Source organism: Primulina eburnea, chromosome 14 (genome assembly GCF_022965805.1).
Source record: "Primulina eburnea isolate SZY01 chromosome 14, ASM2296580v1, whole genome shotgun sequence".
NCBI lineage: Eukaryota > Viridiplantae > Streptophyta > Magnoliopsida > Lamiales > Gesneriaceae > Primulina > Primulina eburnea.
In genome coordinates, this window is record NC_133114.1 from 25,444,665 (window position 1) to 25,472,530 (window position 27,866).

General features: G+C 33.8%; 1 protein-coding gene across 1 annotated transcript; it reads left to right on the forward strand.

The window, feature by feature from the left end:
- Positions 1 to 19,204: 19,204 nt before the first annotated feature.
- LOC140811412 (protein STICHEL) lies at positions 19,205 to 26,543 on the forward strand. The gene is given in 7 exon segments (XM_073169262.1): positions 19,205 to 20,765; positions 20,767 to 21,987; positions 22,236 to 22,455; positions 23,152 to 23,718; positions 24,114 to 24,810; positions 26,067 to 26,148; positions 26,222 to 26,543. Coding segments are annotated over 7 exon segments (3,891 nt in total). The 5' UTR covers positions 19,205 to 19,763; the 3' UTR covers positions 26,324 to 26,543.
- The last annotated feature ends 1,323 nt before the right edge of the window (positions 26,544 to 27,866 follow it).

Here is a 27,866-nt window from a genome sequence, read left to right on the forward strand (position 1 = left end):
GTAGGTTCGGTGGATCCGATCATGAGGTGTCAAGAGCAGCTGGACACGTGCATGTTCGGACGGTCCGAAGTGTATGATCGGAGGATCCGATCATGAGCTGTCAAGAGCCAATGGACACGTAGCGTTCGGACGTTCCGAAGTGGTGTTCGGAGGATCCGAACATGGCCTATAAATAGTGGTCGGATTTCCTCATTTTGACTCGCCAATTCAGAGAATTCCATAGCATTTCAGTCGTTTCTGACAGGTTCTAGTCTTGTTCCGAGATTTGGGCACTAGCGGGGAGCTGCTGGTCTTGTAGCAGAGCTGTGCTCTAGTTGGGAGCTAGCGGCATCAGCGGGCTAGCGACGGACGAAGGTTTGGAATTTTATCAGTATTTATCTCAGGATTATCTAGTTAAGTCTGGTAGATAAGTTTAGTGATGGTTTTCACTTGATGAATAGGCTTGGATTAGACCTGTTGTCTGGTGGTTCCAGTGGATTAGGATTGCTGTGATAGAGGTACGAAAGTACTATCCGAGATATCCTGGTTGAGTATACATTCATATATGTGTTGCATGAGTATTTGCTGCATTGTTATATGTCATATGATGCATGCTATTATGTCACGAGTTATGATGCATATTGCATATCATGTTGAGCCGTATTCTCCTTTGAGATAGCCTTTACTGTTGAGCTGTATCTCTTTCGAGATAAGCTATATCTTGGGGCCGCTCAGCCCTGTCTTGTGGACGCATGGACACCGAGAGTACACAGTGGCCGACGGGTCGGGAGGGCTTCGGTGGTCCGGGACATTTTAGGTCCACGTCTGTCTTGTAGTGGATGCAGTGACCCAGAGGTTGGACCGCGCGGCACTATCCACTTGGCGCCTCTAGACTGAGCATTGTTGAGATCCTTTTGTGATTCCTGTTTCTTGACTACCCCGGTATCATGATCATAGCATGTGCATTTCATATAGGTCTGTATACTCATACTTTTGTACTGGGCGTTCTTATCGCTCACGTCCTCGGTTTTGTTTATTCTTGGACACCCCATTCCCACGGGGCAGGCCTCAGGTTGGACAGCTCAGGAGGAGCAGGAGGAGGACGTTGAGTAGCTGGTTGGTTTAGTTTATCGGTATTGTTTTGATTTCGATATGGTTGTATTGGATATTTTATTTTGAGTTATTCTAGACTTCGATTGGGTTGTATAATCGGTATTGTTGTTGACTTTTCCGCTGTTATCTCTGATTATTGTTAAATAGGTTGATTGCATGCTTAGTTCTTGATTAGTAGGTGATTCTGGAACGGGTCACTACATTTATGGTATCAGAGCATGCATACGATTTTGGGATATAGATTTTTGTTTTGGGATTTCCGTTGACCAATTTAATAGTTTCCCTATTCTATGTTGTAGCAATGGTTGACCACTTTGGTGATGAGAGTAGTCAGGGAAGTGTAGGTCGTTGGGGTGACCAGGACGATCTGTTAAGCGTCATAAGTTACCGCATGTTTCTCTAGACGTCATTCTTTCTGTTTCTACTCCGATGGGTCATTCGGGGTTAGCTAAGCGTCTAGTGATGGGTTGTCCTTTAGATTTTGAGGGTAACGATGTTGTTATTTCGTTTTGTTCATTCTCTTGCCTAGATTTCGAGGACGAAATCGTTTTTAAGGGGGGGAGAATGTAGTAGCCCGAATTCCAAATTGGGTAATTAACGGAGTAATGGTGATTAAGAAGGTTTAATGTGTAATTTTGACCGAGTCATGATCGGACGGACCGAAGATGGTTCGGAAGCACCGAAGAGTTCGTAAGGTCCGAAGTGAGTTCGGTGGATCCGATCATTAGGTGTCAAGAGTTGATCGACACGTGGGAGTTCGGACGTTCCGAAGTGTAGGTTCGGTGGATCCGATCATGAGGTGTCAAGAGCAGCTGGACACGTGCATGTTCGGACGGTCCGAAGTGTATGATCGGAGGATCCGATCATGAGCTGTCAAGAGCCAATGGACACGTAGCGTTCGGACGTTCCGAAGTGGTGTTCGGAGGATCCGAACATGGCCTATAAATAGTGGTCGGATTTCCTCATTTTGACTCGCCAATTCAGAGAATTCCATAGCATTTCAGTCGTTTCTGACAGGTTCTAGTCTTGTTCCGAGATTTGGGCACTAGCGGGGAGCTGCTGGTCTTGTAGCAGAGCTGTGCTCTAGTTGGGAGCTAGCGGCATCAGCGGGCTAGCGACGGACGAAGGTTTGGAATTTTATCAGTATTTATCTCAGGATTATCTAGTTAAGTCTGGTAGATAAGTTTAGTGATGGTTTTCACTTGATGAATAGGCTTGGATTAGACCTGTTGTCTGGTGGTTCCAGTGGATTAGGATTGCTGTGATAGAGGTACGAAAGTACTATCCGAGATATCCTGGTTGAGTATACATTCATATATGTGTTGCATGAGTATTTGCTGCATTGTTATATGTCATATGATGCATGCTATTATGTCACGAGTTATGATGCATATTGCATATCATGTTGAGCCGTATTCTCCTTTGAGATAGCCTTTACTGTTGAGCTGTATCTCTTTCGAGATAAGCTATATCTTGGGGCCGCTCAGCCCTGTCTTGTGGACGCATGGACACCGAGAGTACACAGTGGCCGACGGGTCGGGAGGGCTTCGGTGGTCCGGGACATTTTAGGTCCACGTCTGTCTTGTAGTGGATGCAGTGACCCAGAGGTTGGACCGCGCGGCACTATCCACTTGGCGCCTCTAGACTGAGCATTGTTGAGATCCTTTTGTGATTCCTGTTTCTTGACTACCCCGGTATCATGATCATAGCATGTGCATTTCATATAGGTCTGTATACTCATACTTTTGTACTGGGCGTTCTTATCGCTCACGTCCTCGGTTTTGTTTATTCTTGGACACCCCATTCCCACGGGGCAGGCCTCAGGTTGGACAGCTCAGGAGGAGCAGGAGGAGGACGTTGAGTAGCTGGTTGGTTTAGTTTATCGGTATTGTTTTGATTTCGATATGGTTGTATTGGATATTTTATTTTGAGTTATTCTAGACTTCGATTGGGTTGTATAATCGGTATTGTTGTTGACTTTTCCGCTGTTATCTCTGATTATTGTTAAATAGGTTGATTGCATGCTTAGTTCTTGATTAGTAGGTGATTCTGGAACGGGTCACTACATCTACATTATAAAGTAGGTCTTTTGTGAAACAATCTTACGAATCTTTATATATGAGACGAATCAACCCTACTCATGTTCATAAACTCAATCCTACCGATATTTATAATAAAAAATAATATTATTAACATAAAAAAAATGTAAGACTGAAAGTTGAGTACCAAACTTACTTTTTTTATATAAAAAAAAAAACAGTTGCCTTCCATAAGTAATAATAAATGACCAAACCTCAATTAATCAAACCATATTACCAGCACCAACAAAAACACAAAATCAAGATTATACAAGATTAGAAAAAAAAAACTCATATGAGACCTCTTATTCGTCAATTTTGTTAGACATATCTCTTATCTGACAAGTCTCATTAAAAAATATTATTTTTTTATGCTAAAGTATTATTTTTCACTCTAAATATAGGTCGAATCAATGCATCTCACGAATATAGATTCGTAATACTGTCTCACAAAAAACTTACCCTAAAAATAATTAGCTTCATCGATATCACTCCAATAATTATCGGTATTGGACAACTTTGTTACAAGAAATAATAATTAATAGAACTGAGGTGGGAATACTTTTGTTTCCAAGTATGAATAGAATTTCATAAGATTGTTATAATTAAAATAAACAATCGATTCCGATTTGAATAAATTTTAAAAGAGTTGGTATCATGTGAGATCGTCTCACCGATATTAATCTGTGAGACATGTCAACTCTACCAATATTCACAATAAAAAGTAATACTCTAAGCATAAAAAATTATACTTTTTCATGGATGACCCAAATAAGATATCCGTCTCACAAATTCGAGTCTCATACAAGTTTTTATAACATTTTAAAAACCTTGTGAAAAATGTTGAATAGTTTTCACCAATTATAGAAAATATATAATTGATTTCGAATCTTATAAATAGAATGAAGTAAAGGCATAGGTCTGTGGGTGTGATGACACAAACAACACTAATATGCGAAAAATATTGCAATATTATTGGACTATAGGTACGTTGCTTCTAAATCCCAAATTCAAAATAATTTTATTTTCAGTTCATGTCAAGGAAAAATATTCATGCACTTTCTCATTAACACAAAAAAAATATTACTCTTTGGGTCCATATTTCTTTTCATTGATGAAAATCAATACAAAAATATTGAAATTATAGTATTAATATATGGTATTTGAGTATCTATTGTTATATATTTGATACAAAAGATAAGATTTTAAGTATAAAAATTAGAATGATTTTATTAATATCAACATTTGATACACTTGTTTAGGTACTTTAATATAAGACAAAAACTTGTGTGAGACGGTCTCACGGGTTGTATTTGTGAGACGGATCTCTTATTTGGGTTGTCCATGAAAAATTATTATTTTTTATGCTAAGAGTATTACTTTTATTGTGAATATGGGTAAGGTTGATCCGTCTCACAGATTTTGATCCGTGAGACGGTCTCACATGAGACCCACTCTTAATATAATTCATCCTTTCTGAAGTTTCAATTCTTCTATATTATTATCAGATGTGAAACAATTGATACTCAAATATCATATATTAATATCATATTTTCAATGTTTTGTATTGATTTATATTCGAAAAAAGACGTGTCTTTAATACTAATATTTTTTAGTAGCAGATATGAAATAATTGGTTTTTATAAATACTAATATTTATTAATGCCAGATATGAAATAATTGGTACACAAATATCATATATATAAATCTCATTCACTTTAATGACAATTAAGGATCAAAACAATAATGATTGGATTTAGATTTGCAGTAGAAATGGTTTAAAATTCTTTAAAAATGACCTCAGGATCTAGAAAAATTTCGGCATAACTTCTATGTAAATAGGACATCCCGAAAAACTCAAGCATCCAAAAATAGTAAAATGAATCAAGAGTGACGCAGCGATAACATAAACAATCACATGCAAGTGCCGACCATGCACACATCAACAATTCTCAAGCATCAGTTTAACTAAGCCGACAAGGCTTTAAAACATGCTAAAACAGATCCAAACTAAAATAATAACAAGTCAAACACTCATACAGATACTCAGGGCATCTCCCCGACAAATAAAATACGGCATAGAACTAACACAACTCCAAGACAACCATAAAAACTAACTGGAAAGACTCCAACAGATCTTCCGACTGGTACTGCAAAACCACTCGGGAGATCTACCTTGATGCCCAAAAGCAACCACAACAGCCCCCAGTAAACAACTGAGGTTAAGATTCTGATATAAAACAGTTCAACAATAAACATAAATCATGCATAATAATATAATAAAATGTAATTGCAATACATGAAAAGCTCCACGAATAGTCGGGATAACATGAGTCAATAAAAGGTACGATAATAACTGGAATAATGCTCGAGCAACAACGCACAGGAGAGCTACATCGTCATGCAGCTAAAACCCCTGCCAAGTATGAGAGGTATGCTAGGTTGTGCTGAATAACACCCATGACTCGTCCTCCATACAACTGATACAATACAACAGGATGGCACAACAGAACAAAGTAGATGACACAATCCCAGTGCTCACCTCAAAAGGATACACTAACCACGGGATTGTTCAATCACATCTATGTTCTCATGTGTATAGGTCTATCAGCCACACCATAATCCCGAGATAAACAACAGTGTCAGATAACAATGGATATCAACAACGAGCTAACATGAAAGATATGGCTCAACATGAATGTCATAAAAATATTTCATATGCTAAATGTCAATAATATATCACAATAATAAACATATATCACAGCGAAGGCATTTAACAACTTACAACAGTCAATAAGTCATAGATATGATCAGTGCAACACAAAATGACAATTAAAACATAATTTACGTTTTACCGCTATATGTTACTGAGCTGTAATATACTTATACCAACTTGACAAATCCAAATATCGACTTTACTTCAAGATTTTACGCCTAATCAAAACAACAATAAGCCGATCATTAAAACTACATTCTATTACAATTCCATATTTGGCACTTAAGAGCTTAAAATTTATATCTCGTTCAATATTAACTCAAATCAATATCCGCCAATTGGAAATTAAAGAAAACTCAATTATCTAAATTTTTCCAATTTAAACCATATTCAAATTCCCAATCATTTGAACCTAACATTACATTGAACTCAATATATCAAATCTGCTCTCAGACAAAATTCCAGTAACTGAGCAGTTTCAGTAAAACAAGTATGACTCTCTCCATTCTTGATAGAATTTAACGATTCCAGTACCATTTCGAAGATAACTTGTAGATCTACAACTTTCATTTCAACCATTCCAAATTTCAACTGCACAGATGTCATATTCTCGAATTACAGAAGCATTTCTACACAGCTCAAATGCAGAATTTGGTTTTGATACATTTTCGTAGAAAAATCATATCAAAACAGTTTCTCATCGAAATCTCAATTTTTCAGTGGCTATAGAAAGCTAACAAATATATCTATAAGTTCTATTTTAACACAAGTCGAGATTCTTAGTACACAATACACAAAAACCCGAAATTCGGAAGCAAAAGCTGGAATTGGATCCAAAAATTACCAATATCGAAGTATAAACTAGTCGCTAGCGGTCCGATGTTGCTACTCAACAGAGAAGACGCCAGGAAACACTATTCCCACGCCCAAAATTGAACTGAAAACTAGTTGGAAAACGCAGGCACAACAGGGTGAAAGTTGAGCTTCAAATCCTTGCTCAATATACTCCAAAAAACCAAGAAAAATGAATCAATAGCTCACCTAAGGTCAAACAAGAAACTCGCACAGGAGCAGCCACAAACAGGGCTCGAATGGGCTGAAACGAGCATCAAAAGTAGTGATTCATGGTTCAAAACGAATCTACTGATGTAAGGAAGACAACCCCACAAATTTATTTGATCTCGTGTGTTATTTCAATCTCTATATGTATTTAATATCGTATTAACTCTGATATTCTAAAATACATATTTTTAGCACATTTTCTAAAATTATTTGGTATAAATAATTATTTTAATTTATAACTCAATAATTATTCTAAATATGTCAAATTACCGGATAATTAATTACAGGGTCTTACAATATATTAGTATCATATTTCAATTTTTTGTATCAATTTTCATCCGATAAAAGATATGTGAGCCCAAAGAGTGCATAACATATTTTTGTAAATCAAGGAGTTCAAACACATATTTTTTTTAACAAAGATCGACTATAAACCTAAGTTTGAGTTCGAGAATTTAGAAACAATTTAGACATAATTAGACGTTTTGAGTCCGAAAATAATATATCTAAATATGTCAACCCACATAAAAATATGTTTCTGGTCGTAATTTATTTATGGTCATTTTTTTTAAAAAAATGTTTTAAATATCATTTTTAATTTTATTTTCTTGAAATTATGTATTGATACAATCTTTCCGGAAGCTAATTTTTTATATAAAATTTATACTTATGCACTATATTATAAACATTGAAAAATCTATACTAATTATTTTTGGTCTCCATTGTGTGCGTTTGAAAGTAATCATGAGTGGTGAGTGATTATAAAACTGAAACTTTTATCTCTTTTTTTTGTGATTTCAATTTATTATATTCTAAAATTTATAGGTAAATGAGTCAGAATCTAGGTTTGGTAATAAAATCATATCCTTAAAATTCTTATTATTTATTTGATAAACAATTATTAATACACGTGTATATTTAAAAGAGAGCTTATTTTAAAATTTTGATGCCGTCCACTTACGGTAGCTTTAAACAGGAGTAATTATTACCCGCACCATCACAAATAGAATGAGACCACCATCACTATTATATGAAGACCTTTTTAATAAAATGTTATATTAATACTATTTATGCAACTAGCAGGTGCAATCGTACCTTTATTCTACGCACTATTTTAGTACAAGTTTTATATCCAAATAGTGAAATTTTTGTATTAAATATTATTATTGGTGTTTTATACATATATATATATATATATTCACTATTTTTGCATTAAATATTATTATTGGTGTTTTATACATATATATATATATATATATATATATATATATATATATATATATATATATATATATATATATATATAGGGGCGTAGCCAGAATTTCAAAATATGGGGGGCTAGAAAGAAAAAAAAAATTAATCTAGAAATCAATACAACATTTTCCACATGAAATAAAAATTAAGTGCAAACCACGATTTTCACAATATAATCATCTGTTAGGACCAATGGAATCCGGATATTTCCACACTGGTATGATATTGTCCACTTTGGGTTTTAACCCTCATGGTTTTGCTTTTGGAACTACCCAAAAGGCCTCGTCCCAATGGAAATATCATTTCATCTTTATTAACCAATGATATTTCTCTAGATTTTCCAGTGTGGGATTTTGGTTGCATCCCAACAATCCTCCCCTCAAACGAAGTTGCACTATTATTCTCATGGTCTGAGCCTCCCCTCAAGCCTTATTCGTCCTCCAATCGAGGTTACTCCACTTCACTGCATTGGAGCGCATGCCTTACATGAATACTGGGAGCATAAACCACCCCGAGAGTTTAATCAAGGATTTTTACCGGGAGCCCTCACTTCCTTCGTTTAGGTATCGAGGATTCTACCCACACGGCTCGATCTAGACCATGACTCTGATACCTCTTGTTAGGACCAGTAGAATCCGGATATCTCCACAATGGTATGATATTGTCCACTTTAGGTTTTAACTCTCATGATTTTGCTTTTGAAACCGCCCAAAAGGCATCGTCTCAATGGAGATATCATTCCATCTTTATTAACACATGATCTTTCTAGATCTTCTAATGTGAGATTTTGGTTGCTTCCCAACATCATCAAAGACTAAATAGATAATTCATTGTGATAGGATTCCATAAAAGAATATAATTAATTTATTACAAGTTTTTAATCTTGAACTTAGAATAGACCAAACCTAGATTCAAAAACACTAGAAATTACAAGAATTTTGGGGAAAACTTAAACCAATCAACCCCAAATAATCTAAACTTGAAACCTAACAATAATCAAGAAAGATTATGCTTAAAAAAGATTAATTAAATTATTGAGAGATACCTAACAAGTATATAGAATAAAGTGATCGATAAAAAGATTATAGAAAAGAAGGAGAAAATTGGGAAAAAAAGAGAATAAGGGTCAAAGAGGGATGTGACCAAAGGTGGGACTTGGGAGAATTGAAAGATGAATTCAATTTCCACGCAAGCTGTGAGAGAGGCTTTTTATTTTCTCTTCTTTTTTTTCCTTTTATTTTATTTTGTATCTTATGGCTATATATATATATATATATATAAATCCAAAATCTTGGCTGGGCTTGAGCCCACCCCAGCCCATACTGTCCCTACGCTTCTGTATATATAGTGTCTAGGAAGTCAACTCGTGGTTTGAGCTTTAAGTAACTTTTACGTAAAAAAAATATTTGTTTTAATAATATTTTACGGTTTTATCCAATTATGACATATACTTTATCTGTATACTCATGCAAGCTTTATAGATAGTCTTTAAGGATACTATAGGTACCATAAGTTCTGATTTTCAATATAATATCATGAAATTCATTAGATGGCGTATCGTATATTATAAAAAGGTTTTTAAACGATTCAGCCACCTAAAAGAAGGATAAATGTAGCTTGGGCTTGAGCTGGCATCTATAATGTAAACGTCGTGTTTCATTGGTAAGAACACGAATATGTTCATTCATACAAACTGGTAATCATTTGATGATGCACTGAACAACTCTCTCTCGGACTGTCCAAGTGATTATCACTTATCGAGTGGAATGGTCCGCAGTTATCGTTATACATCATTAGTCCTTTGAGCTATATATATGAGTTGAAAGAACCATATTGTACGCTAACTATAACTTAAAGTTTTTGTAGGAACTACAAGTGATACCTAAGGGATCATGAGGCGATGCTAGTAGACGTTCGTACCATGATCTGATGAGTGCAATCATACTTGAGTTTCGACGTTCTTGATGAAGAGGTTGAAGAAAAGAATGTGTTAGTTAGGATAAGCCCGGATAAGAATAAATGTTATTCTGAATCAAATGAAGTTATGAACTCACAGCTAGTTATATCATTGAACTATTGAGGTCACACAAGTATTGAATTTTATGTTCCCGTTGAGATAGTCAAGTTCAATGAGTTGAATTTGACGACTGTAATTGAATGGAGATCAAACAAAATTATTATAAAAGAATTTATAGGTTGATTCTATGTAATGGAAGATGTGAAAGTTAGCTTAATTGCTAATTAAGTTACAATATTGGAAATACATATTTTAGTGAAGAAGTTCACAAAACTGGTAACTTCCAAAAATGATAATTAGAAAATTGTCCTTTGAAATTTTCATTTTTTATTATATTAACGAGATTTGTAGCATCAACAGATTAACTAGCGTTGACTAATTTTCAATCGGTGTTATATTGAATTCACAATTACTTATTTAGTAAATTTAGAATCTATTAATTAAATAATAATATTAATAGTAAACTTAAGGTCAAAATCATAACAGATTACACCTTTATTTCGAGCCTACTTCACGTATAAAACAAACAATGGGATGAATTACAAGAGAGAAACAATAAAAATTCATATTACACAACAGAACGAATTATGACACATACAAACTTTACGACCATATCACAAAGCATGACGAATTACAAGTTGCACAACTCGACTTCACGTCCAGGTCACATAGCAGAACAAATTACAAGTGAGTAAAAAATGCGATGTTCAAATTAAAACGAGAAAAAATATTTTTGCTTGCAGCACGATGTTTCTTGAATTAATGCAAGATGGATAATAAATATATGAAAGGTTAGCTCGGTCTCTTTTTTAATGTTTGAATGTATTTATCATAGTGTTGAATGGTCTTTTTTTTTTGTATAAATGACCTAATAATGAGTATTTATAGATTGTTCACCAATATTCACTCATGTTTGCACTTCTTGTCAGATAGTACATTCATCATTAACACACATAAATTCTTTGTACTATTTCTACAATTATGGTTATTGGGGTCCACATGTCTTATTATCACTTGATAAGTGTACCGACTTTTGTCTTCAACTGATACATTATTTTATCCAATAGCTTATATATGTTTCAAGCATCAATGTAAGCATATGATTATGTCAATTCATTTTCTGATCTGCTCTTGATTTCTCTGCTTGAACCTTGAAAACTTGAAAAGACTTTGAAGTATTGGATCTGATAATTTACTCAATATATCTCTTCAATTTTTTTATTCTTCTGAAATCAAATCTTATCTAGACTTCTCTTAATTTTTTTTTGAACTGCTTTGATCTTGGTATCTTTGATTTCTGATATGATGATTTTTTTTTATAATATTTCTCGGGTTTTATTCTCAATTCTTTTTCACTAATTGTTGATTGTTGATTCTTCAAAAAAATTATCAATTTTGAAACATAAATCTCATCTTGAGATATGTGTTTTAAGTACTGTGTCACGCCTTGAGATCGGGTGGTCCGCGCTTGCGTAACTGTCCAATAGGCCCTTTTAGAAACTACTTTATATTCGTCTTCACTTTACAAAAATGATTAATCCAAGTTGCTATAGAAGTCCATTGTAGCCCATTATAAATTCATTTTAAATATTTAATTTTTATAACGTGAGACGAGAGATATCACAATCACTCTCTTTCAGAACGCGACGCGGCCTAACCCTTCGATCCACCAGCGCCGATAATCTAAAGGTGACTTCCTACAGGTTCAAGAGGTGGCTCTCATCATGTAGCACTTGTCTCGCAGGTTCAAAAGATTTCTCCCATGCACGTAGCACTTTATCCCGCATAACACTTATTTCCCGATGTTTTTTGCTAGTAACCGTCTCTAATATCATTATGTCATGTCACGAGCGCGGGACGGTCCCGCGTGATTGCACAATAGGCCTCTTAACTACTTCGTATTCGTCATCATTTTACGAAAATGATTAAGCTAAGTTGTTATAGAAGTCTATTGTAGCTCATTATAAATTTATTTTAAATATTTAATTTTTAATATGTGAGATAAGAGGTCATGTAGTGTGATGATCCAAAACTGATATTATAAACCGATCTTACAAATCTCTTTTTTTGGATAAATATTCAAGCTTGAAGCAACCAAGAAAATATAAATATTTTCAGGTAAATGATTATTCTACATTGATCAACACTAGGATTGCACGTCCCCTGCGCATACTAGTCCTCTAAAAAGATTGAATAGATTGTTGGGCCGGTCTAGTTTCCTGTGATTGAGGTTGAGCGGATCTGCGTTGTATTTGTTGTTGTTTGTGGTTTCACCCTTGTGGAACCCTTGTGGAGCATGATCTGTGCTTACGAAATAGTAACGTTCCTAAGCACGGATTACGATATTTATGCAAATCTTTTTTTAAAAAAATTAAATTTGAATAAATTTTTATTTTTAAATTATTTATAAAAAAAACCCTCCATTAAATGTGTGTCGTTTCAACAATGAGTTCAATCAACAATGAGTTTAAAGTCAACATGATTGACATCATATAAAAAATCTATATATATGCACAAATGAAAATATACAAAGCAAAATAGTAAAAAATTGACCAATTGATTTTTTACCGTATGATATTATATCATATTTTTTAAGAAATAAATAGACATATACCCTTGGGATCATTTACATATTGTTAGGTGCATAATTGTCCCTGTTTGGTAGAGCGTTCGAACCGTGGTGCTTGAGCTGCTGTGCGGTTTAAAAAATTTGAGTTGCACCATTACCACTAGCTATAGCTTTTGGTAAAACAGTAAGCACTCGATCCTACAATTGGTATCAGAGCCAAAGTACGGGTTCGATTCTCATTGATCGCAAGGAGTGCAATTATTGAGAGAGAGATTGTTGAATGCAATAATAGTCTCTGCTTGGTAGAACGATCGAACCATGATGCTTGAGGTGATGTACGTTTTAAAAGATTTGAGTTGCATCATTACCACTAGATATATCTTTTGGTAAAACGGTAAGCATTTGGTCCTGCACATATTGTTGGAGTGTGAGAGCACACAATAATTTTTGTTGCCCTCGAAGGCAAAGGTGGTTCGTCCCCGCCTATTGCTTAATATCTCGACCCATTAGCAACCACATAGTGCAGCACTTTGTGTTCGCCGACCTTATATGAGATATGTGGTATCACGATATAAGAGATCGAATAAAGTTTCGTCTCTACTCGCAACTATAACTTTTTAACATTGTGATAAACTCTTGATCATAACACAAATATAATATCAAATATTTTATATGAGTTTTTGATAAAATATTTGTTACATGTAATATTTATGTTGTAAAATATCAGTATCATTGCCTACTTCAATTTTTTTTCTCTAAAAAAATTGTTGTATAAATTAATATATGTTATCTAAAATCATGATACGCTATACATCATACAATTGGTTGTTTTGTAGGAAAGGTTAAGAGCCAATTCTCGAGTAATGTTGTAATATAATAATAAATTTTTAGCACACAAAACAATTAAGGCACCGTTTGAAGTGAACGTTATTAATTTGTTGATAATTTATTTTATTTAATCTTATGTTTATTTGGTCTTATTATTTATCCATATATTAATATTTGTCTTGCATCAATCAAATCATTTTTATCAGTTTTCACCGAGAAGCTGCAACACACAAATTCTGTTTCCTAAAAAAGTTTAAAAGATTTTTCAAATAAAAAATTAAAAGATTTGAATATTATGAGATTTCCTTTTTCTCTTTACCAAAAACAAACGAACAAATAACTAAAATATTAACTCGTCTCAAAATATCAATAATTCGTATAAAACTAGCTATTAGTATAACTCCATTCTCATTAATATGGTTTCATTTGACTAAATTTGTTATATACACGAAATAATTTTAAAATAAATATATTTTAATTTTTTTTCAAATATACAGAGGATCATGGGGTTTCTTCAAAAGCGTGAGAGGTAGCCCAAAAATTCAAAAGTTAATTAAATGCGCTTTATTGATTGCTAAATTTGAATATTTACGTTCTTGAATAATTATATTTTTATCTCTGTAAATTAAATTAAATTCTCTTATATATATATATATATATATATATATATATATATATATATATATATATATATTTGATATGCTATCGTTGAGACATCAAACTTAAATTTTTACTCTCTAAAAAATGAGTGTAATGGTGATCAGAGTCGATCAACATGGACCATTGATTTATTTCTTTCATAATAAATCAGAACGGGAATTAAATAACAACGATGAATGATTAACGAAAGAGAAAATTCAATCTTACAGAGTTCTGATTCAAGGGATTCTACTATTCAACTGTATCACTGGTTATTGGCAAACAAATTATCTATTCATACAACTTTAAGTAATTAACCTTATAATTATATTAATAGCCGCTAAATTCTTGTGTTCTCCTAATTTAATTGACAAAACACAACATTCAATCAAAACTTATCAGTAATCACTGAGCACAAGAACGTTCCATATTAATTAAAAATAACATTTTTGTTTTGTGAAACAATAAATCTTGAAAATCTAGCAAACAAGATAACTACAATTGATAAATACATTTTTGTTGGTTTATTTAGATCAAATATGTTATGATAGTTCAACACACATAATCTATAGCTATTCACGTGTCAATCATTCACGACAATTACAAATAATGAACTCATGGATAACAATAGAAAATCATATATCAAATTAAATTGTCAGATTAATCGAATATAATTTTCATATAAATAAATCATAAACTAACAAATACTCGAACAAAAAATATAATTAAATTAAAACCCAAAAACATCACAGTGATAAAATTGAAATAGCACAAAAATACCTTGAATCAGAATAAAAAACTTAGCTTAAAATTGTGTAAAAAACATGAAAATGCGCTTTTTCTTTCTTTCAGGTGAAGTTGGTGTGGAGTGAGAAGATAAAAATTTAAATAAAAAAACCAAAAAATAGAATAAAACATAATAATACTATGAAGATATTAGGTCTATCAATATGTAAATTAATTTTTTCATGAAATAAAACTCTATCATATCTTTTCTTTCTTAATAGTATATTCATTTCTCTGAAAGTTTTCAATGATTCAAATACCACAGTTAGAAATACTAGAATATGGTATTGTCATCAAACTTTCAAGTTTATCTATGCAACCACAAGTAAGTCGCGAAACAGCCATAAGACGCGATCACATCTTGTTCTAGAAGTTTTTTGTTTTTTTCCTTTTAAAATTACATCTTTGTAACTTTAAATTGTGATGAAAACCATCATTTTAGATCAAATTTGCTTCAAGACCATAAAACTTCATCTTAAAACAAACTAAAATAAAAATATATAAATTTAACATGTCAGAAGTGAGAATAATAAAAATATAATAACAAATTAAAATACGAATTATTACTAACCATTCAATCTTGTTATCACTAATCATTGTGTGTATTGAGCTAGCCAGCTAAATTTCTATTTCTTGTCTCTTAATTTCTTTATCTCTTGTTTTTTTTTTATATGTCCGTTCTGCGCATGCCCTCTCGATCGCAACAAATATTTAATAATTTTATTAGCGGCTTAGGGCTACGTCATTCAATCATATTTTTGTTCGGATAATAATTATAATAATATAGAAAAGCAATAGTTTAATGTCATTTCACATGGGAATGGCTCAGCTCACATGAATCGTTTGATCAATTATGTTACAAAAACAAAGTGGATCGAGTCCGCAGTACTCATTTTGGGGTTTTCGACCTTCCTAAACGGATGCGATGGAACAAATACATACCATCTTTGCAGAAGATTTTTACAATTTTTTTTTTGTTTTTGTTTGATATATATCACAAATATGTGAAGGAAATGGTGGTGTAAATGTGCTTTCAAGGTCTATTTGGTGATTAATTTTTTGTTACATTTTTTAGATTAATAGTTCTGTTATGAGACGATCTCACTGATATTTATCTCAACTTTGATTATATTTACAATAATCATGAGTAATACTTTTCATGAGTCATCTAAATAAGAAATACGTCTCACAAATTTAGTCATGAGAATATTTCTAAAAAGCTTTCGTGTTTTTAATTTTGTTGTTTTTATTTATTTTTTTTGCGTTGCAAGTTGTTACTGATGTTTTATTAAAGACGCTATCACAAAGTCAAACTAGCAATGGACAAAGGAGGCATGTAGATATATAACAATAAATGAATGTGTTGCATACATATACTAGCCAAAAAAAGAAGAATCTTTATCCTGTTAATTATTGAAATTATATATATGTATAATTTAAATTTGCTTATACATATATAAAAACATGATACTGAAATTATATATATAATATGTTGTCCACCAACCGTATCCACATCTATATATGTTAATCGTTGATGTGACACTTACATATTTTACGTGATGAAGCACGTCTAAATTGTACATCCACTATATGAGTGTTATCTCAATTATGAAAAAAGAGGTTAGCATAGATGGTAAACGTCATATCAAAATCACGTGTATATGTATGTGTGTGCGCGATATTTGAATGAATATAATATACATTAACACGCATATAAACATTATAAATTAGAAATCCATATCATTTGGCAGTGTTTGAAATTAAATATAATTTCATTGGTCCATAGCTATTATATAAACATTATTTGAAATTTTGGAAATGACAGACATGACCATTAATAATTGGATTTGAACCTTCATGAATCATGATATACATATTCATAAATTTTACACAAATTGTGGCTAAGAATATATATAATTTCAATGTCATTCATTTTTATTTAAGTACGTCTAGCTAGCATAGGACATGCACAAATGAAATAATAAATTTAAGTAACGTCAAATGAAATTGTCGCTCTTGGCTTCGGGGTGGGACAATCCATGTATGATCGATCATTCCGCTGTCTACTGTCGCTTTTCTTGATGCTTTGATCACTTGGCCCGCCCCATGGGCAATGGAGGTTATGGGGTTTGGACAATCCTTCAGTTTATATCGACTCAAACTGAAATGATGTCGATATATGATATTGGAAATGTGATATTCTTTTTACTTCTGACTCTTTATAAAGATGTGTTTGAATCGAAGAATTAAAGAAAAAATGATTTTATATTATTGTAATAAGTTTTTTTTCCCTGTTCAAACATGTTCATGTGAATTCGAAATCAATGAGTCTCCATTTTTTGTGCTAGTGTTTTTATATAATTTTTACCATAATTGTTAGAAAATAACATATATTATATATGTTTTGAATGAATATTGACTTAAAAATTTTCAGATCTTAGTCCTACCACTAACTAGTTTTTCGAATGAATTTTGTTTGCTGCCATGTCCCTCTATGGCAAGTTTGATTGACTTGTTGGAGAATAATCATATGAAAGATCTAGAATCTATTTTGTTAAATCATCAAAAAATAAACCGATAAATTGTAGTAGAAGCGCACATAAAGTCGTAATCATTAATTTTTTTTGATCTTTTCCAGATTTACGTGTTCTTTGTTTAGCTCTTTTGTTTCTGAACATAAATTTGATAATGAGGTCAGAGATAAAGAACATGATAATACGCGATACGGAGACCATAACCACTACATAGATAATGTTTATCATTATCTTATTATATTTATATTTCAGTTCATTACAAAGACAAAATATTATACTTTTGTCTCTACACATTAAATCTCAATATTTATATTTTAGTCCATTATGAAAACAGAACATTATTCTTTTGTCTCTGCACATTAGATACCAACAACTAATCATATATATTAAAGCCCATTAACAAAACATTTAACCGATTATTTCAATTTGAGTTTCACACAATTCACAACACATAACTATTTACATATAAGTTTATCTAACCTTAATTGATCCAACATGACTATCTTATTTATCAGTCAATATAAATTTTAAATATTTTTTATCATTATTATCTCAAACTATAATATTTCATAACGAAAATGTATTTTATAATTAACTTAATATCTTTTAATCTACTCAATGTTCAAATCGTTAAAATAAAGTCGAAGTTCGACTTGCGATGGGAATAGTCGAATAGGTCCTCGTCAAAGTACAACACATGCGCTCACGTGAAGAAGAGAATCCAATCCCATCATTCTTGTATTTTATTTATATATATATGGCTAATTTATTTTTATAAAAATTGATAATCCAAAAATTACTATGTTTTTACATTAATAATCGATGATTGCTGAAGCAAATTAACGAGCAGAAACTAAAACTACTTTAAAAAAAATAATTTTTGACTTTAGTTACACAATATATATATATACACACACACACACGACAAGAATAATATAATGGTTTTTATTTTGTGATAATGCTAATATAAATAATTTAATATAAAAAATGATACTCGAGAAGTCATATTTATTATAAGAATGGGTTCAAAGTTAGGATATAGAAATAAAGTAATAATTCTATATTTAAAGGTAAAAAACATTTTCAAATGCTAATCATAATAATATAATATAAAAAATATCAGAAAACAAAATCTTAAATTTTGATATCCAAAATATAAAAAAATAAATATATTAATATCCAAAGATTTTAGAAATTTACTCCACTTCACTCTAATTTCGCCAATTATTATTGCATCTATTTAATATAGATTTCATACCCAAAAAATAACAACAACAACAACAATAATAATAATAATAATAATAATAATAATAATAATAATAATAATAATAATAATAATAATGGGGTCGAAATATAATAACTAAAATTATAGGACTACTAATATGAATTATTATTATTAATTTTTTTTAAAAATGTATGTCAATATTATTTAAATATGATCTTATTTTTAATGTTCATTTACTAGTATTAGTAAATTTATTTGAAGGCTATACCAACCATACGTTTTGTACAATAATAGGAATTTTGAAATGGAATCTTGAAAATACTTGTAATAAAAAAGAAAATCAGTGGATCACTAAAACATGAACAGATCCACTGAAAACATGAACAGGAAAATGGAAACTAAAACAAATCAAGAACTAAATCTCAGACAAAATCAAGATTAAAGTGAAAATCCCCACTTATTACAAGAAGAATTTTTGGAGCCCCAAAATTCAATTCATTCTTGGGCGGGCCACTTCCTATCCAGAGAGGGAAAACCTGTTGCCATTTTTACTCCTTTTCTTCAGAACCGAAAAAAGATTCAATCTTTCACATTGAACACGGAAAAACTATGCATCCCTCCATTCTTGCAGCTGTCATGGAGTGATTCATTCCCTTTCCGTACTTTTTTTTTTCTTCCCTGGAGCCCTGCACTATTTTTCCTCTACAGGGCTAGTTTCCACTCTACTGGCTGTGTAGGCTTAATTTCTGCCCCATCCCTTATTATGGCTGTTGGAGGAAAGTTCCATTATTAAAAGGGAAATTAATTATGTCGGATCTGTACGTCCCTCCTCTTAGTGCAAAACCAATAATTTCTTTTGATTCAACTCACATATATGGCCAGAATGTGGATTTGAGGTAGTGTTTATGTTGCTCCGTTGTGTTTGTTGCTGCGGTTTTCTGGTGGAGTAGTGGCAGTAATTTGATGACATCTGTAGAAATGCGCGGCGGAAGTGGTGGCAGAGGTGGGATTGATCCTAGTAACCTGCATTTGAAGAAGGAACTGACACAAATCCGGAAGGCCGCGAGAAATTTAAAGGATCCTGGAACTTCCTCCTCGTGGCGGTCACCACTGAATTCGGCCCCATCCCTCACCAAGCATCATTACGTGCATCATCAAAAGAATGAACGGCATGATTTGATTGATGGTAAAGCTATTTCTTCTTTGTCTGAGCAGTGTTTGCAACGGTCATTGAACGAAGAAATTAACGATAATAGTAGTAATGTTAATGTTGCCAATGATAAGGGCGATGTGAATGTGAAAGAGAAAGAGAGGATGGTGTTTTTGTATAATTGGAAGAGCCAGAAATCTGAGAGCGAAATAAGTCGGCAGATTGGTGTCGACGATATAGAGAACATCAAGAATATAGGGTTATTTTTGAATCAAGAGTGTGTTGATGATGTCGATAACATGAGTGACGGGAGGGATGGTGGTGGGAACGATTCTAAGAGTGATGCTTATTCGAGTGATAAGTATGCTTCTTCTATCTTCAAGTGTAAAGATACGAGATTTTCTCCATCTATTAGGCGTACTATTAGGAAGAAGTCAAAGAGGAGTAATTATTCTAGTGCCAGCTTGTGGAATCATAATGAAAAATTGCGAAAGCAGATGCCACTCGTTGGAGGCACCGAAAATATCGTGGAGGGTTCACCTAGTCTTGGAATAGGGAGGTATGATCTGGCGAGTTTGGTTGATCATTCAGATGATACTGAAGATTACTGCAACTCCGAGGACTTAAGGAGGGTGTCAGCAATTTCTCCATTGCTAGCTAAGCTTAAAAATAAAGGTTGGGCTCATTCACCCACAAAGTTGTTGAGGAGTCAAAGGAAAGAGGACGACTCTATTTCATACAGTACACCTGCATTGTCAACTAGTTCTTATAATAAACATGGACTTACGAATCCTAGTATCATTGAGTCTTGGGACTGCCACTACTGGATCCATTAATGATGCAGATGATGAAGTCGATGATCAATTGGATTTTCCTGGGAGACAAGGATGTGGAATTCCTTGTTATTGGTCAAGAAGGTCCACACCAAAGTCTAGAATTGGATGTGGGAGTTGTTCTCCGTCTCTTTCAGATACGTTAAGGAGGAAAGGGAATAGCATCTTTTGTGGAACCCGGACAATGTATCATAAAAGGCATCACCGGTCAACCGTGGGATCCAACAAGAGGAGACCGATTTCTAGGACTGGTGCTCAAAGTGTTGTCCCCCTTCTTGCCAATAGTGGCAATGGACAAGGAGGATCATCTATGGGAAGTGGAAGTGGGAATAGCGATGACGGAATTTCCACAAATTTTGGGGAGCTTGATTTGGAGGCTTCGAGTCGGTTAGACGGAAGGAGGTGGTCTTCGAGTTGCAGGAGTCAAGAAGGGTTAGAGTTAGCTGCTTTCAATGGGGAAATACACGAGGAAAGTTCTCCTGAAAATGTCCGTAGCCTGTGTCACAGGTATAGGCCTATGTTTTTTGAGGAATTGGTTGGTCAAAATATAGTCGTCCAATCTCTCACAAGTGCAATTACAAGAACAAGGATCGCTCCTGTTTATCTTTTCCATGGTCCTCGTGGAACTGGAAAAACTTCAGCTGCGAGAATTTTTGCCATGGCTTTGAATTGCCTTGCCACTGCTGATTCTAAACCCTGCGGTGTCTGCAGGGAATGCTCAGATTCCATATCTGGTAAGAATAGGTATCTTAAGGAAGTTGATGGCTCTAATAAAAAGGGAATCAACAACATTAAAATTCTTTTGAAAAATGTCTCGGTGATACGGTTATCAGCCCTATCTCAATACAAGATTTTTATTATTGATGAATGTCACTTATTGCCCTCAAAGACATGGCTGACTTTTCTTCGACTCCTTGAGAAACTGCAGCCACGGGTAGTTTTCATCCTCATAACGACAGATATTGACAACATACCACACACCATATTGTCACGTTGTCAGAAGCACCTTTTTAGCAAAATCAGAAATGGAGACATTGTCACTCGGCTGAGGAAGATTGCCGCTGATGAAAATTTGGATGTTGAGTTGGATGCCCTAGATTTGATTGCTTCAAATGCGGATGGGTCGTTAAGAGATTCTGAAACCATGTTAGACCAGTTGAGTTTGTTTGGAAAAAGAATATCTATTTCCTTGGTGAATGAACTGGTAAGTTTGAGTGAACTTCTGTTCCTTGTAGTCTCTCTCTCTCTCTTTATAATTTCTGCTACTAAACAATTTTAGAATGTCTGTTGATATAAGCGATCTGAAAAAATTTATCGAGTGGCATGTTAATAGGAAAGTTCATACAATTCTCGAACTAAAAACATAACCAATGACTTCTTACCAAATTTTTCCTTGTTTTCATGATTTGAATCTAACAAACTACCTTACAAAAATGTGCTTTCTTTCTGTAGGTTGGGGTTGTTTCTGATGAAAAATTGCTGGAGCTTTTGGAGTTAGCCATGTCATCCAACGCTACAGAAACAGTGATTAGAGCCAGAGAATTGATGGATTCAGGCGTTGATCCGATAGCATTAATGTCTCAAATGGCGACTCTTATTGTTGATATCATTGCTGGAACTTATCCTACCCTTGATGCCAGGCACAATGATTCTTTCCTTGGTGGGAGAAATTGTGAGAGCCTCTATTCTTCCTTTTTTCCACTTTGTATTTTGAATTGTTTGTGGATTTACCCTTTTAATTGATATTGATGGCTCATTTAGCTTCGTAAAAATAGAGTAATACTTTTAGAAGGTGGGCGGTATACTAGCATTATGAGATTGAGGGTCATATTGGTGTCTTCTTCAAGCAAAACAGGTAAATGACAGAGTAAACAATCAAATCTTATTTAGAGCTCAAACTGTCTGAGAGTGAAAACATGTTGATTCTCTCAGTACCATGTCAGGAATTTGATTACATTTTTCTCTATTGGAGCAAAAATAAATGTGTTAACATGTTACCAAGATAAAAGGCTGTCTACACTTTTTGATTTTTCTGGATTTATTGTAGTTGGAGAGTAACTGCCACTGATATTTTGTATGGCTACTTATGTGGTACATCGATCGAGATTCAAGATGTAATGTGTATTTGTGCTGATGTATGGCTACTTGTGTGGTACATCGATCGAGATGTAATGTGCATTTTTGCTGTTCCTTGATGCTATATCTTTTGGCAGCTCTACTATTCTCCTACTGCTCTTGAGTATGTGGAGTGTGCCGTATTAACCATCACATTTAGGCTGAATAATTATTTCGTGATTAAAGATAACGATTTTGACTTTTGTTTATATAATGATGTGTTGCAAGTAATGTATGATTGAATTTTTGTCAGTGTCTGAAAAAGAAGTGGACAGATTAAAGCGTGCACTGACACTCCTCTCCGAAGCAGAAAAGCATCTAAGACTTTCAAGTGAACGATCAACTTGGTTCACTGCTACTCTGTTACAATTAGGTTCCATGCCTTCTCCCAATCAAAGTCATTCAGGAAGTAGTCGACTACAAAGCTCCAAGGCAACTGAAGAAGACCGAATAAGCATCCTTAAAGAAGCTGCTGCCCACAAGCAGAGAACCGAGGGCCAGTTTCTACCAGATAAATCGGGTTCTCCCTCATCCTTTGTGATAAATGCTGTTCACCGCAATTCAACTAACAAAGAGAATCCCGTTTCACTAACATGTGCTGCCAGTTTCAATTCCAATACCTTTCAAAACCAGTTTTTGAGTGGTGAAGGACTGAGATACTCACATGATGACTTCAGAAGTGGGAAATCTAGTTCAAGAAGCATGGACTCAAAGATGTTGGCTGATATATGGCTCCAGTGCATTGAGAAGTGTCATTCCAAGACATTGAGGCAACTCCTCCATTCTTATGGGAAGCTTGTATCAATATCCGAATTTAAAGGTAAAACTGTGAAAGTTGCAAAGAACTTGTTATATATTCAAAACCTGTTGTTATTTTGTCTCCTTTTGCTTTTTACATGCTAGAGAATAATGCTTGCCTTTGTTCTCCTGAGTCGCTGCATATGTAGCACAGTAATTGAAAATGTGTTTATTTGGGCTTGTATGGTTTTAAAACTTTGAGTTGTACTGTTATCCCTAGCTATAACTTTGGAAACAACGAATGGTACTTGGTTCTACAATTTGTTTATGAGTAAACCCTTTACGGGGAGCACTAGCATCATGTGTGTACACATATTTTGCTAACAATCCCCGTTTTTAATCAATTTTTGTTGGAATTAATGTGTAAAAGTGAACATTTTCTTAAATAGTCCCCAACCTTCAAACTACTGTATGCAGGTGGTTTTGTTGCTCACATTGCATTTGGTGATAGCAATGTCAAAACCAGAGCAGAAGGTTTTCTTAGCAGCATCACAAACTCTTTTGAAATTGTTTTACACCGCAATGTGGAGGTTAAAATTATCCTGGTACCAGATTCTTCAAGTCAAACGAAGATGGACAAAAACAGAGCAATAAACATGGAAAACAAATCCACACGATCAAATATAACAGGAGGTAATTCTGATCTTGATTTACTCCATATCCCATTGAAGGTATCAAGAGGAAGCTTTAATGTGTCCGAAGGTCATCAAATAGAAACTTCCGAAAACACTAGCATCTCAAAAGAGAGAAAGATGGATATTCCTGTCCGGAGAATCGAATCCAACATTCAAGAGCAGAGATTAGAAACTGCTTGGTTGCAAGCAATGGAGAAAGGAACTCCCGGATCAATGAGTCGTTTGAAACCCGAAAGGAATCAAATTTTGCCACAGGATGGAATGTATAATCCAAATGACATGGAGCCAATGAATTCTCTGGATGTGGTGCCAATGAAGCACTGGGAAGATGAGTTAAATCATGAAATCAAAGCTCTAAAGATCAAGGATGAAATGCAACAACAAAAGGAACATGTTGTCAAGGGGATCAGTCATTGCCCCATCTCTCCAAGCTTGTTGCATAATAGCGGCTTTACCAGAGATTTCAACAAAGATAACATGTGAGTTACCAACTTAATGATTCCATGCGTTTATAATTGTTGGAGTTTTTTTAGCTCTGTTATCTCTGATGATTTTTATGCTTTGACATGCATAATATTATCACTTGAAATCTTGAAATTTGGTTATCACTGTATATAAATTCAAATTTCGAGTATGGGCTTGGTCAGTTATCAATATAGACATAACAAAATATCAAATTTGGTATAATTGGCGGAATTTTTAGTCTTTTAGGAGCCGAAGGTTACGTATAGCTCGCCTTTTATAACAAATGAAGAAGTGGACTTTGCTTCGTTTGGTATTTGCTTGAAAGCTCTACCTTTGTTTAAAGTCTTTAGACGTGAAATTTAAAGTAATCCGAAATAAACTAAACTCAGCTTCCATCCAAGTTTTTCACTCCTTGCTACTTGTAATCTATTACAATCCTTCGATTATTTTTTAATTATGCGAGATCTGTCAAGTTAATCACATCAAAGTCGATATTGTGTTATTGTTATGAATAGTGTATTATTTTATTGTGATTAGTGTTTACCCATATGATATATCTCTACAAAGGGATGGTAATTATTCTAAAGTAAAAAGAGACGGGGATTAGTTAAAAGTTTTGTTTTTTGGGCATTTGGTCATGGATGGACAGAATAACATAGTTTTGAGTTGCTTTTCTGAAGAAAATCAATAGCAAAATTCCAACATAATCTCACGAGGCTGACCATGAATAAACAAACAAAATAGAACAAGTTTTTGTACTGAAAACGAGGTTTTTTTAAAAAAAAATGCTGAAGGAAAGCTAATCCTTGCTGCCACGTACTAGCCAAGATTGAATTAATACATTTGTATGAACAGATTGTCTCTTAGACAAAAACTAGTGGTGGTATTGTATATCATATCTTTAAACTTTTCATAACTTCGTCTGATTGTAATTTCAATTCGTGCTTTCTGATCAGATCATGTTTGTTTGTTTGTGGTGGAGAATTTAATCTGCAATGCAATTGTTCCGAGAATGAGGCAAGGTCGGGGACTCGGGGTTCTTAAGTAACTTAGAAGTGATCATATGATAATCATGATTCTGTGACAAACACTTGGACAGAAGAAATCTTTTCTTAGTTTCAATTTTCTCTTGTGATATTTAATTTTGGTTCCTTCTTCCTGGTTGTTTTTCCCTGAACAATGGCTTTCTTAATCTAAAATTTTAGTACACAACATGCTACATCGTTTCCAAAAATCCAGAGCCAACTCGTGTTTCTTGCATTCAATTTAGGGGATATGAATCAGGATCAGGAGCAGGCGGTTGCACTGCTTTGTTTTGCTGGAACAACACCAGAACTCATAGAGGGGGAAAGGTAAGTTGTCACATCTCTTTCCGTTTTTCTATACTAAATTAAATCCTTTACAACTCGTGTGTTACAAAACCAGGATCAAAGGGGAACACCTATTAATGCACACCAAAATGGACGTTTTTCGTGGTTTGGAGTTTGTGCGAGATCGAGGACATCAGATAACAGATACCGTAGATGATACAAAAGGGTATGACCTCAAGTTTCGACTTCGTTATTTTGTCATCCATATTGAGCTGCTCAAGTTATCTCATCCTTGTTTATTTTTTATTATTACGACTTTGAAGCAAATGTGATTTACATTTGGACCTCTGCATATTTGCAAGTCCTGAGCCAATTTTAAATGAGAAGACTTTTTCCCTGGTGCTGTTATTTAGATAATTTGCACAGTAGTTTGGGCATTTTGGAGCTAATTAGAGGTGATATTAGATTTTCGGACCGTTTAGGGGCAGCAACGGGGCAAGACGGGGCAGGTTTGCCATTCCCGTCCCTGAAATCCATCCCCGCCTCCATACAGCCTGATCCCCGCTTTTATTCCCTGAAACCAAACCCGAACTCGCGGGATCAAATCCCCATCCTCATCCCAACTCCATTTCAAAATATTAATGGGGAGAGCTTGAACCCAAATTATTTATAATACTAATATTATTAATGATAATTATTAATATTTTCAAAAAAAATATAATAATAATAATAGTAATAATAATAATACTTTCGTGATAGGTTTGTGGAGGAGGATAATATCTCCGTATCGTTCCGAATTATTTCAGGATTTAAAAAAATCTCCGAACTCTATCCCAAAAAAATCAAGGATCTATGTCTCTGTTTCGGTTTTTTCCCACGGCCCCAAATCCGTGGATAAAATTACCAAGCCTAGGATCAGTGTATCTGTGAAGTTATTTATAAATTTCACGAAGAAAAGTTTCATTCCTCTTGCTGTTGCCATTTTGGTGCTAGTTAGTTTGTGTGTATGTCGAATTTTTTTCCAACATTCAACAAACCAATTATCAGGTTAAATTTAATTTGGTAGCTTTGAGTAAATTTTTTTTATAAATATGCTGTCAAAGTATGAAATAAGCTAATACTTTTAGTTTGGTGGAAAAAATATTCAAAAAAGTGTATAATTACAATGAGTTGACAGTGAATACCCGTTTATAAAAAAATATTATCACATAAAATTAATTATTTTATATAAATTAAAATATGCAAAAACTTGTGTGAAAGTGAAACTAGACATGTCAAAACGGGCTGGCGGGGCGGGTCGACCCGCCACCCGCGGCAACCCGCCATTAGGCGGGGCGGGGCGGGTCGGCCCGCATTTTGGCGGGCCTTTAAATGGCCAACCCAAACCAACCCACATTGGGCCGCGGGTTAGGCGGGCCGACCCGCTTATTTTTTTTAAAATAAAAAAATGCTAAACATTATCGCAGTAAATATAGAAGAAAAATATATTTCAATCAAATAGTTTCATAAAATACTTAAAAACATTGAAATAAGAAATTAAGAAAGCATACAACATAATCCATAAAAAGCAAAGTGATTAAACCAAACATGAAGATTGAGACATGGGAGAGAACATAAAGTAAAGGAAAGAGACAGTTGTAAATTTTATAAAATATTATGTGTTCAACAATACACATAATTAGCAACCCTCCATCGGGTCCAAAAAATTTCACTGCAACTCGTCGGATTTCAAACGAAACCGCTCTTGGGTTCACAAACAC